At 32.6% G+C, this 17,420-nt stretch overlaps 1 protein-coding gene and 1 pseudogene across 1 annotated transcript in view; one reads left to right on the forward strand and one right to left on the reverse strand.

The window, feature by feature from the left end:
* LOC102885755 (protocadherin-15) overlaps positions 1 to 17,420 on the reverse strand; it is a gene marked incomplete at its 3' end in the record, with an annotated part of 563,452 nt that overhangs the window by 194,698 nt on the left and 351,334 nt on the right. Inside the window, exon 15 of the mRNA XM_015591761.1 lies at positions 3,176 to 3,369. Within this exon, the coding sequence (XP_015447247.1) occupies positions 3,176 to 3,369 (194 nt within the window). The remainder of the gene's footprint in view (positions 1 to 3,175; positions 3,370 to 17,420) is intronic.
* On the forward strand, positions 6,822 to 6,940 carry LOC112482130 (annotated as a pseudogene).

Below are 17,420 nucleotides of genomic sequence, written 5' to 3' on the forward strand. Positions count from 1 at the left end.
TCCTGACAATTTCATCTCTCCAGTCTTCCTAACATCCTTTGTTCAAGCCATCAGCAACATTTCCTCTGGACTCTTCTGGTGCTGGTGTCCTACCTAATTTCTCTGCCTACAATTTTGTTGCCCTCAAATCTACCTTTTATAGGGCAACAGTGATTATCCTGAAACTGGAATCATTTCACATGACTTTCTATTTGAAAGTTCTTGCAAGAGTTCCTTCCATTGACTGAGTAAGTTCAAGCTGCTTAACAAAGCAAGTTAAATTTTCCACGATATGGCCCTTAATTCTCTTGCCCTTCCTTCAATTGCAGTTTATGTATTGGTAACACTGACTGACTTATCCATAAGCACCAAGTTGTTTTAGACCTCTCAGGCTGTGTAAGTAATGTGACATACTTTCTTTTCACCTGATAAAACTCTACTCATTCTCCTACACTCATCCTGTTTAAGATTCCTTCTAAGTACTTTCTTGTCATGACACATGTCTTCATCAATACCACAGATACCTAAGAATTTATCTTATTCTCAAATTCATCATGGTAAACTGAATTTAGTTATGTATATTTATACTTTCTACACTTACTTTATTTTTTTTGGCTCACAAATGACAGTACTATGTTTATCTTTGTATTCCTAGAACATAGTAAATGACTGCTACATAATAAATGTTTGTTGGACTGAATAAAAAATCTTATTGTCACAGACATCTATTTATTTCTGACTTCTTAGACAATAAGTTAGACATTAATATGTACTACGAGGGAAGGTAGAACAATTTCAAATCTGCCTTCTGGTTTTGGGAACTCTAAACATATATTTAAATTTTCTAGCATACTGTCCCTTATTCTACTTCATTTATTTAAAAACTAAAAATGAGGTGCATTAAGAACTTAGTGGGGAAAAAAAATGATGTCTGTAAAGAACCTAAAGGTGTTCCAAAAATTGTTTTGATTTCTGAAGACATGACACAACAGAACCATGTGATTCTTTTCCTTGCTAAGTAGCACTTTGGGGTAGGCAGGGGGAAGCAAGGCAGACAATAAATTCCATACTCTAAAGGAAAATACAGATAATATGGTTATACGGGCAGTAGATAAAAATGCCAGGAAAGTGTTTTAAAAATATAAAGAGTTGACAAGGGAGTGTCCTGTGGTTGGTGGCAGCTGGCAAACTGCCTTTTTAATAATTTTTCATTTTACTCAGAGTAAAATGTGAAAGCACTAAAAATCTTGAGCAAAAGAAATAGATGTTTTCTATGTTACCAGAATCACTCAGGCCACTCTGTTGAGAGGAGACCGAAGGAGTCTCAGGCAGAAGTCCAATTAGACTTCTAATTAGAAGAGGTTTTTAATACTTCAGATGAGAGAACAGTAGCTTGGATTGGAATGTTAATAAGTTTAAGATTATATTTGAAGTTTGAAAGAAAAACAAGCATCAAAGATAGCTCCAAGAGTGTTTGGCCAAAGTGACTGCTAGTTTCAGCATGATTTAAACCACATATTGGATATTGAGGTCACCAAAAACTGACAAAAGTATTGTTGAAGTGATGTCAGGCAGGTGGGAATTAAACTCTTTCGGAGTGACCTGGAAATCTATAGATGATAGTGGGAGATGAGGTTAGAGAGGAGATAATGGGGGAAAGGCCAGTTATCTGTAGATAGTAGCAAGGAAGCCTAATGGATAGTTCATTTTTATGAGATTAAAAGGGAGAATATAAGGAGAAAGAACAATCTGGAAATATCAGTGATTAACTATGGGGATCACTGGCCAAATCTACATGATTAATGATAAGAAAAGTGTGTAGAGAAAAATTCCCCATATGCATGTGCTGCAGAGGAAACATTGCCCTTTGCTCTGCGAGAAGGCAAAAGGAGAGAAATGATACATTTTAATGGTTTGCTTACAGTTCTCCTGCCAAAATCGCCTGGCCCTGGTGTAGTTTTGGGTAGAAGCTCTTTGAGCACTTTCTCTATTTCCTCTCTAGGACTGTTCTCTTAATATTTCTTAATCTTTGGGATCAATTTTAGTAAACTATATCTTCTTTAAAAACAATGCAATTCATGTTTTCAAATTTTGCATTTATTAAAGCAAAGCTGTCTCATGATCCTTGTAATTTCTTCTGTGTCTGTATTATTTCCATCTTAGAATTGATTATGTAAAATTGTACTTCATTTTCGATTTGATTAGCTGGTGGTATTTTCATTTAATTGTGTTTTTCTTTTTCAAGGCATCAAATTTAGATTTATCTATTGTTTTTAGAGATGTTTACAACTCATTCATATCTGCTACACTTGTTAATTTTTTCTTGTATTTCTTCATGTTTCTTTTTTTTCCTTTATGAGGTATCATAACAAGTATATAATATCTTCAAAAAAATTCTCAAAAAGAAAAGTATAGACTACTTTCACTAAACAAAATGACAAACATAATCCAACAATGTGTTTCAAAATTAAAACACCATGGCCTAATGGAATTCATACTGAAAATGTAAAATGGATTTATTTAGGAAATACATATATTAAGAACAATCATACCATTAGTTCTAGAAGAAAAGTCATTGCTGTCTTCATAGATGATGGATATTTGACTCAAATAAACCACCATTTTTATTTTTAAAAGTTATTAAAATAGGAATACTTTCTTAACACAATAAAATATGTTTTTCTTAAAGATAATCTAATACAATGGGGAAAAATGGGAAGTGTCCCCACTTGAGTTAAAAACAAGGAAACATTTTTATGGGGAGCTCTAGAAATACATATATTCGATAAGTGATATATATATTCATAAAGTGATATATATATTCAATAAGTGATATATATATTTGTAAAGTGATAATAGTGACCTCACACTATTATCAACCTTGTTTTTCAGTAGTAAATTAGATACATGCCTCTGATATTACCCAGTCCTCCTGCCCCCCACACCCCAGAACAGACACCTGCATACTTTTGTGAAATCATAGTTAATTATTTTGTGGTTTAATCTTTCTTTATTATCCTTTTCCCACAATTTAACCAAATAAGAATATGCAGTTACTGAGAATCCAGTCTCTCTGATTTTTGCAATCTAATTTAGATGTTTATAGGATAACAGAATGCTTGCTGAGCTTCTTAAATTTAATTATGGGGTTAAATGGGAGCAACAAAAAGACTGCTTTGGTTCTAATATAAATTACCTTCTCTCTGCAGGAGGAGCATTATCCGCTGCTTGGACTGTGAGTGCATATGTCCGCCCGACTATCAGTTCCACCCCTGGAGCGATGGTGATAAGGCCTGTTGTTTTATTGATGATGAAGTCTCCCTTAGCCCCAACCAGGATTTCATATGTGATCTCCCCATTTGACCCTTCGTCTGCGTCGACTGCAGTGAGCTGGAATTGAAAATCATAACATAAATCCTCTGGGACTCAACTTTTCACTATTGCGTCATTTTTCCTCCCAGGAAAAGCACCTTGCTTTCAAAGACAAAAAAGTTAGTAAAGAACATTGCCTTGGCATGCTCTTGTTTTCATAAATTGAGGCTACTGTGTTCTGATATGATACTGAAGCAATCGCAGCTGGTAGAATTATCTTTCTTTCTTTTCTTGTGAAAGTGATTAAAAAAATAAAAAGTTTTTTGGATCTTGATGACTATTTTAATTTAATAAGAAAGAGAGAAAGAGGAAAGCCCTAAAGTAAATCTAATATTCCTATAGAAAATTAAAATTTTTATCTATCTTACCTCCTGTTCTTGACACATAAACACATGTTACTACAGACTGAGACCTGGAAAAATGAAATAGATGAAGTATGCTTTTTTTACTCCCATCCTTCTTTACTCTCATTTTTTCCATTATTAATGTTTTCCTTCCTGTCTCTCAAAAATTCTCTTGTTCTCATATCCTTTTTATTTTCATTGGCTTAAGGAAAGATTCTTATAATTTTGTTCAAACTGATATATAACAGACTGACATTATCCTTTCAAAATCAAACAAATGCATCTCCAATTGTAGAATATCTAATTAGAAAATTAGAAAACAAAGCCCAAGGATTTTTTTTTTTTTGAGGAAAGGAATTTAATTTAGAGCCCCTGAAATAATACTACATAAGCATTTGTAAGGCCACTTTGCACATATTTATAATTATTTTGGAACAAATGGTATGTATTAATTAAAGACTACATTTGGACCATGTGTGAAAAAAGAACGACTATTATTAATTTCATAAAGCAAAATTAATGTAATAATTATTTAATATGTTAAGGCTCTTTGACTTCCAGATAAATATACATTTACCTAAGGGCGGGGGGATGAGTTCTAGTGGCAAATCTTATAATATACGTTTTATAAACATTAAGTTTTTCTTTTTTCATGATACCAAAAGTAACGGATGGAGAAAAGAAAGGTGGCCTCATTTACACATAAGAGAAACATAATTAAAAGTTTTTTGTTGTATAAAGAAAATACACATGATTGTAATAAATAAATCTGTAAAAAATTCTTATTTACTGACTTCTTAAATTATTTCTCATTCTTGAATTTTACACCTATGATGTTCTTTATTGTTCACAGACTCCTTTGGGTGGCTACTAGACACTTTGGCATACCTTCTTAGATAAATGTGAATGCACATATTTACCTTGAAACTTGAATTCAATTTCAGGAAATGAGTGTTAATTAATGGCTCATTCAAAGTTTCATATTTAATATCTTGAAATGTAAACAAAATGTTTTACACACCCCACCATGCTTAATGGGACAAGCTATGCATATGCTATTTCTATTTTCATTATCCATTGCATTTAGAGTAATAATGTACATAGAAATAACAGCAATAAAATAAATAAAAAGAAATTTGTGAGACTGACATTAATTCAGCTAAGTCTAAGATTGGGTATTTAGAGCTGGACAGATGTAGTTGTCAGAAGGAAAAACATATTATGAATGATTCTGGGATTTATGTGAGAATGACAGACATAGTCCTAAAGGCAAAGGAGAAGAAAACTATTTGCAGAAACAGTCAATAAATGATGTATATTTATGGAGAACTATTCAAGCTAGACAAACTTATTCTCTTTTATGTGTGGATAAAATTAGAAAATTAGAAGATGGGGGTAGCAGAGGAGATATCAATTATGATTATAGTAAATCAGTTAACACAATGTCTCAGGGAATCTTAATTAAAATTTGCTCAAATTGAACTCAATATTAACATTTTTTCTGGGACTTAAATTGGCTAACGGAATTTAATGATAAATGGCAATGCATCAAGTTAATAAGTGTTGAGGAGCATGCTTCGGAGATGAAGGTATTACGGCTGGTCTTATTTAACATTTTCATAAATGAGGTTGGAAGAAAGGATAAGCCGGATTATAATTAAACTGAAGAAGGTACCCATCTGGGAGGTACCATAAATACCAAGTAGTACTGCAAAGCACAGGTAATAGAAACAGCCCTAAAACTGCAGAGCCAGTCAACCATGGATGAGCTAATATATTCAGGGACCACAAATAGTTTCACAGAAACCATTAGCAAAAAGAAGTTTAACAAAAAAGCCAAAAATAAATTTTATGTTTAGGATGAATAGCTTTATAGGATTTTTTACACTTTTAGTACTAAATAGTAGTAATAAAACAGCATAAATGAGTCCCCACACATGTAAACAAAAATATTTTAAAGAAATTATTGGTGGTCCAAGATTAGAAAAGAGAGCTGAGACACTGACTCTGAATATGCATAAAATGGTAATCTCTCCTGTGAAAGACCCTGAACCAAAACTATTGTGGGTATTTAATTCAATTACAATTTAGTGACTTTGTGATCAGTAGTCTATGAGATTATGGTATATGAAGCCCTCCACTAATTTAGAGGGGAAATCTGCCTCCTAACTAATCCCTTTTCAAGAGATTGAAAAGGATTTGGTTTACATTGAGAAGCCAAAGTGTTGCTTACATATTATTGCATGAAAGTAAGTAAAATCTATGTTTTTAACTTGTTTGGCTTAAATGTTATATCTAAATGGTAAGAAACACTAAGTTACATGTTTATATATTTCTTTTCCATAATTGCAGTCCTTTTTAGGAAGTTTAATCTTATCCTCCCACAATTTCTTTCTTTCCATATTCCAATATGTACCTACTACAGATATCCTTATTGTCAGCTACCTGTCAATCCTCCACACACACACACAAATTCTTGTTTGCCCCACCTATTCCTTTTCTAGTTTCTAGTTTCTAGTTTCTAGTATTTCCTTTCTAGTCTCTCTTGCATTTCTTTTTCTTGGGTTCAATAAATCAACAAATATGGCTTTACACAAAAGGGCAAATGTAAAGAATATTAGATCATAAACTAAACAAAAAAATCAAATTGGAGTCTCAAAACTGAAGCATAATCGAGAGAATAAAAGTCATAATTGATATAGAAATAATAACCAGAACTAAACTATAATATAAAAGTGCGAATATAGTATTTTTATTAGTATATTTTATTAGTATATTTTTATTAGTATATTTTTAGTATATTTTTATTAGTATATTTTATTAGTATATTAGTATATATTTTATTAGTATATTAGTATATAATATTAATATATTGAGTATATTTTCATTAGAAATTAATTATGGTTAAATTGATCATGAATAAGTGTGTTGACCATTCAACATTTTTGCCTCCTGGGAATCCTGGGTCCTTGTTTCTAATAAGAGTTCATCATCTTTTTTGGGGGGGTAGGGGTTAAGAAATTCACCCCCTCATACTCCATGTTGAGTGGGGCTAACATTTAGCTAAAATGATGGAAGTGAGATTCAGGCCTGGACATTATTTGGTTCAAGAATTGTCAGTTATCTGTCTATGGCCATGCCACCCTGAACAAGCCTAATCCCATCTGATCTTGGAACCTAAGCAGGGTCGGGTCCGGTTAGTACTTGGATGGGAGATCACCAAGGAAGACCAGGTACTGTAGGCATAAAAATAAAAAAAAAAAATAATAAGGATCATAAGTTGATAAGGTTCTTGCAATCTGTGATGTCAACCAAAGGTTGCTTTACCTAAAAAAGTTTTAAAAATAAAATGAAATAAATAAGAATTGGCAGTTATTTAAATTTCTGTAGTCAAGAGGACCCCTAAAATTTCTGTAGTCAAGATTGGCTTTTATTTTTTTCTAGGGGTAGACTGGTAAAATTATACCTGGTGTTCTTGCTAATCTTCTCATCTGCATTGGATCTGCCTAAGACTAAGCCCCAAAAGAAGACAATGTCAGAGAATAAGTAGAGAATATGATTGATGTAATTGTTTCCAGTTATGCCAGAACTAAATTCACTACTAATCTTTCCAGATATATGAATGAAAAATATACTTTTTAAAAAATAAGCTAGTTTAAGTTAAAATTAGGCCACTTCATAATATTATAGGAAAAGAGTTTTATAATTAATTATTCTTCTTGGCTTGCTTTATGGTCATATGTTCTAGGATTATTATACTTTGAGACGTGGTGCCATTTGGTCATTAATGCATCAAATCATCTTTGATTCAATGGATGGTTATTCATTAAATGGACAAAGATCATGCTATGAAAGTGGTAGAATTGTTCTTGTGAAGAAATCATGATGAACTATGTAATAAGAAATGAAAAAATATATACACAGATAAATAACGAGTAAATATGTTCTTTGTACTAGTTGAATTCTTTTTAAAAACGCAATTATCTAACTTGTAAAATTAGGCACTTTTAAAAATATATTTCTTAATATATATTTTAGTCTCTAATATTTAAGTTAGCATTAATAAAATTTATAAAGCTTACTCCTTCATCAAAGGAAAAAAGAAGGGAAGAAAGGAGGAAAGAAAGAAAGAAAAATAAAGAAAGATCTTCTCCTGTGGTGAGGTTTGGACAAATAAAAGGTCAACACTGGATGGCCTCTGGGGAGACAAATTGCTCATGCACCACATTTATACTCAGAAGCTTATGTCAGTGAAAAGTTATACCTAGGGCATGGTGTATTGTTATGGTGCCACACCAGATGAAACCCAGAGTTGCCTAAGAAATAGTCTCTATTGCCTACTTTGTTAATGGAAAATATATGATATGTGAGAAAAATCTTTGTAGAGAAATTTGAGAAAATAACGTGGTGATATTAATTGAAGCGTGCTGTGCTAAACATTTAATCTCTCTGCCTCATCTCTATGATGTAATAAAAGATTTTTGATTCATTTATACAGTTAAATAAAAATGAAAGTTATATAGATATTGATCTTGTGGACAGAAAGATTATTTGGAAAGCAACGTAAAACTCACAAGCTAGGTAATAACTATGGAGACAGATTTGCCAGAGGAAGAATTTAGTCTATATTTGGAAAACTTACATACGAAGTTGAAAGTTTCTATCAACACTTATAAAAAGGTGTAAGTAAGAGGATGAAGGAATGAGATAATCTTTCAAATGTTAAAGAAATATCAGACAACTTAAGAAAAGGGATGGCAGCTAATGTATTTTGCAGAGGGAATTCCAACTCCTTACTGGATAAAATACATTCTGGTCATTACCAGTGTTTTAGTAAGTTTACTTTTATGCATTAGATATTATATCAGTTGCTACAACAAAGCTTTTAAGATAAGAAAATGCCTCAGAAATACAAGTGCAGATGATTTGGAAGATATTAGGAAGTTATGTCAAGAGGGAACAAGACTTCTATTATGCTACTGCCATAAGAGTTATGTTGTTGCCTGTCCTGTATCCTTCTTTAAAGCTAAATAAATTTAGTGCTGTGAAAGGCCTGCTAAGTCTTTCAAGATTGGCAGTCAGGCTGAACTCAAGACCATACCTACCAGTCAGACATATTGAGCAATGCATAATTTACTCATCTCCATATTTATTCTCTTCGGAGCTTTAATGTAAACCAGTGATGCTTTGAGGCTAAAAGGCATACTAGGCTACTAATTATCCCTCTTCTGTTCAGTATATCCTAGAACAGGGGTCCTCAAACCCCAGCCCCTATTAGGAACCGAGACACAAAGCAGGAGGTGAGCGGCAGGTGAATGAGCACAAAGCTTCATCTGTATTCGCAGCCACTCTCCAGCACTAGCATTACCACCTCAGATCATTAGGCATTAGATTCTCATTAGGAGCACCAGTCCCTGGTGTCAAAAATGTTGGGGACTGTTGTCCTAGAATAATCTAAGATGGTAGGCAAATTTACTTTTTAGGTGTATAATTCAGGAGAATGTATCAACACTGCTAACAATACCATCATCGTTAATTTTTGTATGGACCATTAAAAGGGTTTTAATGAAGATGAATCTCTTATATAGGCATTACACTTTCTGATAAAAATCTGAAGAATAAAACATTAACAACAAGACTTTTAAAAGTGTTTCTTTATATTGCTTGAGAATTTGGAAGGCTTGTTTCTTTTCTGTGGCAACTTCATGATCATTGTGTAGAGGTTCATTGAATCTTATTACTCAAAATCTGAGACTGGAAACTGGAACCTTAATTGTTTTAATGCTGTTACATTCTCTCATGCTCAACTTTTACCCTCATTACCTCAAAGCTGGCTTCCATCAACTCCCATATCACAGGATTTAACACATCAATTTAAAGATCCAGTCTTAAATACTTCAAGTAATCTTATATTGTATACAATACCAAAACTAAATTACTCTGCTGTGTAGGATATTACTTCTTTAATTATTTGATATATAAACTGATACATAATTCAGATATTAATGTGTGTCAGTCACAGAAAAATTCAGAGTGTAGAAAATACAGACAGAATAATTTCTGTCAAACAGCATGTAGTCTATAAGGGGAGAAAGAAAAGAAACATATCTGTAATAGAAATACTATTTGAAAAGGATAAAAAAAAAAATCCCAAATAGAGAAAAGCCTATAATGACAAGGGGGCTGGAAGAATAAACCAATGCATATTTGACTTAGTAAAAGAGAAGAAAACTTTACCATTTATTTCCTCTCCTCTCCAATAGCAGCCAAATTGGTATCTTAGTGCCTCGTGAAATTACCATGCCTTTGGTTACATCATTTCATACAATAACATCATATCCCCTTTATTTGACTATTTGAGTACTAAACATCTATATAGGTTCATGAAGTTCTAATCAACAATGAAGTCTTCCCAACTGAAATTCTTCCCTACTCACTTTTTAATGAGCTCTCATAATATTTTAGTATGTTCCATCTGATTTAACGATTCAATAATGGTTAAGATATTTTCTGATTATTTTACTGTGAATAACAAATATCTCATAAAACATATTAAACTCTGTAAAGGTTATGACTATCTTATCCTGTGTATTTTTCCTAGCATATAGTTTAGTACCAAGTGCATAAAAATCTGTATACATTAAATTATAATTTTTCCAAGAAAAAAATATATAACATGTATTTATAACACACACACACACATTAGGATGTGCCCAGTAGTGTTTTTGTTTGTTTTCTTTGCCAAACTGAATAAACAAGTTCACTAGGCTTTCAAGAAATCCCTACTACTCCATTTAGAAAATTGGTTCTTTTCCTAAGATAACCTGTCTTTGAAACATCTCGGTATCAAAGAATTTTTCTTTTATACAGTTGACTATGCTTTGACATTGTAATGATTTACTACAAGAGGGAGTTGAGAGGGAATTTGTTTGTTTTCTTTGCCAAACTGAATAAACAAGTTCACTAGGCTTTCAAGAAATCCCTACTACTCCATTTAGAAAATTGGTTCTTTTCCTAAGATAACCTGTCTTTGAAACATCTCGGTATCAAAGAATTTTTCTTTTATACAGTTGACTATGCTTTGACATTGTAATGATTTACTACAAGAGGGAGTTGAGAGGGAAAACTAAAATACTTTGGTGATATACGGTAAAGAAAAAATGTATAAAATATACTGTACATTTTTGTCTCTTCTATAATATTATCAAATTTTAACTCAATTATCTAGTAAACCAGCAATATCTAGAAATAGAATAATAAAAAATGCACAACTTACATGATTTAAAAAAAAATCACTATTAAAGGAAAGCCTTACAAAAATCACCACACCATTTTAAAGATTAGAAAACTAAAGTATAGAAAGCTAAGTCACTAGTGTACAAAGTGGCTAAAGGGGGCACAACCAGCTAGTCTGGTTTCAGATTCTATTGTCTTTAAGTTAGATTCAACATCAACTCTGACACTTAGACACTGTGAATTTGGACAAAATATTTATGAAATATTTTCAAAGTAATTTTTAGCTTTAATATTTAATGACCTATGACACAGCATAACTAAGAGAAATTTATCAGAAATGTTTTCAGTGTAAAATATTTTTCCATATTAAGAGCAATGAAAGGATAGCCCGGTTGAAACTATGAAGTTAGAGAGCCATTTGTGGAAGGATTGTGGGAGGCTACATTTTGTGTATGACACAAAATCTTAAGGCATGGGACTTTTTCTAAACTGATTGAGAGTGCATTAATTGAAGGAATAAGTTCAATGAGTATTTAGTGACTTCCTACTGTGTGGAAGTCATTGTACTGGCCACTGGTGCTTAGAGATCATTAAGAGTTCCTGTCTTAAAAAAGAAAATTTCCAGTTCAGTAAGGTGGACAGAAATGTAAAGGCTAAACTTAATGGAAGACATGGTAAAATGTGTGGGAAATAGTGTTGCTAGCTGAGTATGTGGAAGTGGGGAGAAAAGCCATTAATTTTGACTTGCTAGGAGAATAATGGATTTATTAAGAAAATAACATTTGAACTGCAAGTTAAAGAATATAAAATGGCGTACTTTGTATCAAACTTTAAAACCTGAGAGAGATGTCAATAAGCCATAAAATGGTAAGGATATTCCACGCTAAAACAAAACAAATGAAAACAAAACAAAACCCTCTATATGATCTCAAAGTTAATTATATGGAGTTATGCAGCAGGAGATGAGACACGAATATTTGAAGTATTACATAGATGTTTTTGACTGCATATATGGAGATTGGACACTTTCATGGTCAGATTTTCTAGAAGGATGGCTACCTATTCTGATTCATGTTTTAGAACAGTTGCGTGTAGCAGTGTGGTGAGGAATATGAAGAAATACGGTTGTCCGTCAGAGTCTACTGCAGTAGCCTAATTCACAACAGTGCATAGGCATGGAAGACAAAATGATTACAGATCGATACATTTTGAAATAGCAATTTCAGAAACTGGACAATCATCTAGATGAATGCAGGTGATGGTGGAAAATAAGAAACATAAATCTGAGGTTACTATCCTGAAGCCTGTGTAACTGTAGATTAATTAAGCCCTTTACAATACAGTGGCCTCCAAAGAAAATGCCATATGCATATTTGAGTCTCTTTATGTGTCTGTATCTGTGTGTTTCTGTATTAGACAAAAGATAAGGAATAGATTAGTTATCTTGGAATATGTGCAGTTAAAAGTATCTGTCAAAATCCAAACTACCATGTTCAGCAGATATCTGTAATGTCAGCTTGATGCTTAGGTCATCACAGGGAATTTAACTTTGAGAGACCTGAGTATACATAGAAGTGATGATTGAAAATTTGGGAACAGAGTCAATAAAGGAGACCTATATATTGATTTTTGGAGAATGTTAATATTTAAAAAGTGAGAATTGAACAAAGAGCCAGCAGTGAAGTCCCTCAGTCACCAGAGAGGTAGAATGATAACCAGGGAAATTTTTCATAAAAGAGTAAAGTTGAGTTTTACATAGATAGGGACTGGAAAATGCTTTTATACTTGACAATAGAGAGGGACTTAATTAGATTTACAACTTCATATGATTTTAGTGGTATGATGTAATAGATAGATTATATAACTACATGTAATATTTAATAAAATAACTAATAATCAATAACTAATGATAAATTAATAAATTCTCTAAATTTATCGATTGGTCCAAGAACCTGAATACGTTAGAGTGGGATATCAGAGTGGAATAGCAACATGAATTGTTATATGGAAAGCATGTTTAGATCAGGGCATTGGAAGATTTAAAAATGTTTATAGGACAAAGGGAAAGAATCCATAGAGAGGAAGAGATTATTGTATTAAAAAAATAGAAAGAAGTTGAATAATTAGTGGAGCACAGGTGGAAATGAGGGAAAAAGGTGGACCTTAACGCAATGAAGAAGAAACAGAAGCATGATAGAAGAAAATAAGAATTAAAGAATGAGAAGATGGGAAGAGGTGGGGTGAGAAGCAAAGGATTCACTCCATCTAAGACTCCATCTAAATAAATTAAGAATTCCAATTTTCAGAGGTACAAAAATATTGTTAAGGTTTTAAGTTAGCTATTCTCAAAATTGGCTGCATATTAGAGCTGCTTTGTTTTATTAAAGAATATCTTTCCAAGTGACTCTACTATGAGTGATCAGATTACTTAATAAAAATATCTCAGGGTGGAGTCCTGGCACCATATTTTTAAAAGCTCCTCAGGTAGAACTCTAGCACTCAATTTGGATTAAGAACCATTGATTTAAGGGAACTGGAAAAGTTTTGGAATGGCATTTATGGAGTATGGACTGAATACTTAACTATGGTTAGTAAAATCTACATCTTCGAAACATTAAAATAATATATCAAAATCTGTATCTTTAGTATAGATCAGTCATTTTTTTCAAGAAAACTAGAAGTGTATGAAATGAGACCTTAAGACAATAGAGCATGATATCCACTAGTGTCAATTTGTAAGAGTTCATTGATGGCCTACAAAATGGTACCACATGTCACATAAAATATGCTGAATAAAGTGGAAAAAAATCATTCTCACAACATGTAATTTCCCCCTAAATACAAGGTGTGCTAATGATCTGACTGCATTTCATTTCTGGTTATGTAAGATGCTGATGCTGTTTTATGGCAGTACTCCCAAGTGTGGTTCATGAACCATATACATCAAAATCTCTCTGTTTCTTTTTATAGTAATAAAATATAAGAGATAGAGATAAAGTCAGAAGACTAATTTACAATTGAGAACTTTAATAAGAACCTCATTACTCACATCTTTATGACCAACATATCTACTTCTCGTAGGCAAGGAGGGGTGGTACCTCATAATAAGATAATGGATTCAAATAATTAAGTATATACTTATATCAGGCCAAGACAGTCTCATGGTTACACTGAAAATGATTGAAAATGATCTGATTATAAAACTTAAAATCTGTTATTCAAGACTCTCATTGCAGGAGAATTCTCATTGTCACGTTTATTTCTAATACTTTCACTCTTTTGACATTAGATTACCAACCAATTAGTAAATTGATTGATCTTCTGTTAGATTAATGGAGAAAGGCAGCATTGATGAGGAGTTAGGTGTGGGTCGAGCATAAGAACCTAGTTTGTGACTCTTGAAAGGTATTTGCAGATCATACTTCTGCATCATTTTAACCGGTTTTAAATTTTGTCTCTCAAGGAGAAATCTATATTCTATTATTTAAAGGGCTTTGGAGAATGTTTTATAGCCACACTACTCTTTTATCACATACCAGAAATAACTTTAAAAACACTAATTATAAAGTTTCATTTCTTGGCATTTAAATTTTTTTTTAATTAGAAGTATATTGACACAAACAATGATCTATTTTCATAATATGCATAGTTCAGGGAAATATATAAAATAAGAATCTTTAAAAGCAAAGCAAGATTTGTTTTATAAAAAGATATAATGGGAAAATTAACTTTTGTGCCTGCAAATGCCAGAAATAAGTTTTTGATCCCCTAAAGCAAACATTTTTTGAGATACGGTTCTAACACATAATTGCTATTGTTTTCTTAGTTATACTCACCAGTTCCCTGCTGGCTGTTTATCTGTATAAACTTACTTTTATTTTCAATTATGTTATTATAGAGATGAGAATCAGGTCTAATTAAATTAAGAACATGACAATAATTGTCATTCCTTTATCTGTGTAAAATATAATTTTGTTCCCTATGAGACAGTGCCTCAATAAAGATAAATGTAGTTCTCTCAGTCCATCAACTGACTAGAAATACAATAGTCCCCCCTTATCTGTGAGGGATATGCTACAAGACCCCCGAGGATGCCTGAAACCTCGAATAGTATGGAACCCTAATCAACTTCTTCAACTCTGCCAGAAATGTTGGAGCAGCTTCTTCATCAGCAGATGCAGCCTCTTCAGTAATTTTTACATTTTGAGTCCAAACCTATTCCTGAATCTGTGTAACCACCCCTCACTTGTAATGAATGGCTATGTGTCACTCATTTTAGGGGATCTCCTGCTGAGGTCTTCATACAGGCTCAATACATTCTGGAATAACACATTGCCATTAATCAAAAAATGTTTTCATGTCCTCCACCCATAAATTTTATGTTTTTTACATCCTAACTAAGCATTTATCACACACTGTGTCCATAATTTTCGCAGTATGAGGTACAAGAGCAAAACTAGCACTAATTTCTTTTTCCTTCTTCACAATTTCACAGAAAGAAAATTCATCTTTACTGTAAATCTTAGCAACCTCAGCATATCATTTTTGTTCTTTATTAAGTCAAGAACTTTGACCTTTTCACTTGAAGGAAGTACTTTACAGCTTCTCTTTAGCATATCTGAATTGCCAGTATCACCACTCTTATATTGGGGGCCATTATTAAATAAAATAAGGGTTGAACATAAGCACTGTGATATCACAACAATTGGTCTAATAATCCAGCATCTAACAGGTAGGTAGTATATATATATACACACATATACATCTGTATGTATATGTGTATGTATATGTGTATATATATATATATATATATATATATATCATCATCATGAATATGCTGAACAAAAAGATGGTTCACATTCTGGACAGGACAAAGTGGGATGGTGCAAGATTTTATCAGGATATTCAAACTGCATGCAGTTTAAAACTTAAAATTATTTATTTATGGCATTTTCTATTTTCTATTTCTAGACAATGGCTGACTTAGGTAACTGAAACTGCAGAAAGCTAAACCACAGATAAGTAGGGATTACTGTAAAGGCTAGTACATGTTCATCTTCCCATTTATTTATATCTACTTGTCTGCAACTCTTCATTTATCCTCAAATAAATATTTATTAAGCATCTACTATATTCAGCATCTACTATATGCCAGGCGCTATGGATACAGATGTTATGATTACAGAAATAAACTAACTACATATCTACTCTCAAGACAAATGAGTAAAGAAGTGGATTTTAATAATATATGAAATTTCATAAACAAGATATGAATCAAATGTATTGTGGCTGTTTGAAACCTTTCCCCCCCACTATCACACGCATAGCAGAGGATATGTACACAAAAGATGTACTTTTAGGTAAATTTCCAGTGCCTAGGCTGTGTCACCCCTTTCTATGCCATTCAAAAAAGCATATCTTAATTCAATAAACAAAACATGAATAGCACTGAATTATTTCTAATTTATATTAACAATTATATCATGAAAATTTCGTCCTTTAAATAAATATCGACTGCATGGCTAACATGTCTGGCACGGCCTGAAAAACAGGCCAGCCAGCCAGCCATTGATCTCTTAGGGTTTTCAGTTTTTGGGGGAGGAGGAGAAAAATAAGATAACTCAAATGGGCATAGGCCTATAACATGATGAGAGAGGGTAAGTTATAGAGAACGAATGTGTGTGTGTGTGTGTGTGTGTGTGTGTGTGCGTGCGTGCACTAATATAGGTGTGTTCTGGGAGGTTATCGACACTAAGCTATTAGGGAAGTTTTCTCTCAGGAGGTAACATTTTGAGCTGGGTTCTGTATGATGAAAGTGAATTAGCCTCACAAAATCTGGAGTAAGAAGAGTGTTCTTGCTTAAAAAAAAAAAAAATAGTGTGCAAAGCCATGAGGCGTATCGTCAAGTATTTCTTCCCACCCATTTCACAATGATGAGCACACAGCATTGTATCACGATGTCTTGGATACAAACCACTGTATTACTAGTGGGTTGCTGGTGGAATATTCTAGGAACTAGATACTGAAACTACTAAGAAATGCTTCTTTAGAAGGGAAAGAATCTAAAGGTTAAGAAAAAGTAATCAAGCCATTAGTAGAAGAGAAAGAGATCAAGGTAGAGGAGATAATTTGAGGAAAGTGAGAAAAAGCAGGGCACATTCAGGTAACTGGAGATAGTTCAGTAGGATTGAAGCGTACATGTGGGAAGAGAGAGCCAAAGATGAAGCTGGAGAGAAAAAATAGAACAAAAACATAAAAACTTAAGTATGTTGTGGAGGCATTTGAACGGCTTTTTAAATACTTGGAACTCTATCGAATACTAAATTATGCAGAGATATAAATTTATTATTTATTACATACTATACTATTAAATACTATTATATATTATATATACAGCATATTATATATTATTATATACTATATATATTATATATAAATTTAGTAATAATTTGGGGCCATTCATATACTCTAAAAAGTACCTAGAATCTT

Source organism: Pteropus alecto, unplaced genomic scaffold, assembly GCF_000325575.1.
Source record: "Pteropus alecto unplaced genomic scaffold, ASM32557v1 scaffold306, whole genome shotgun sequence".
Classification (NCBI taxonomy): Eukaryota; Metazoa; Chordata; class Mammalia; order Chiroptera; family Pteropodidae; genus Pteropus; species Pteropus alecto.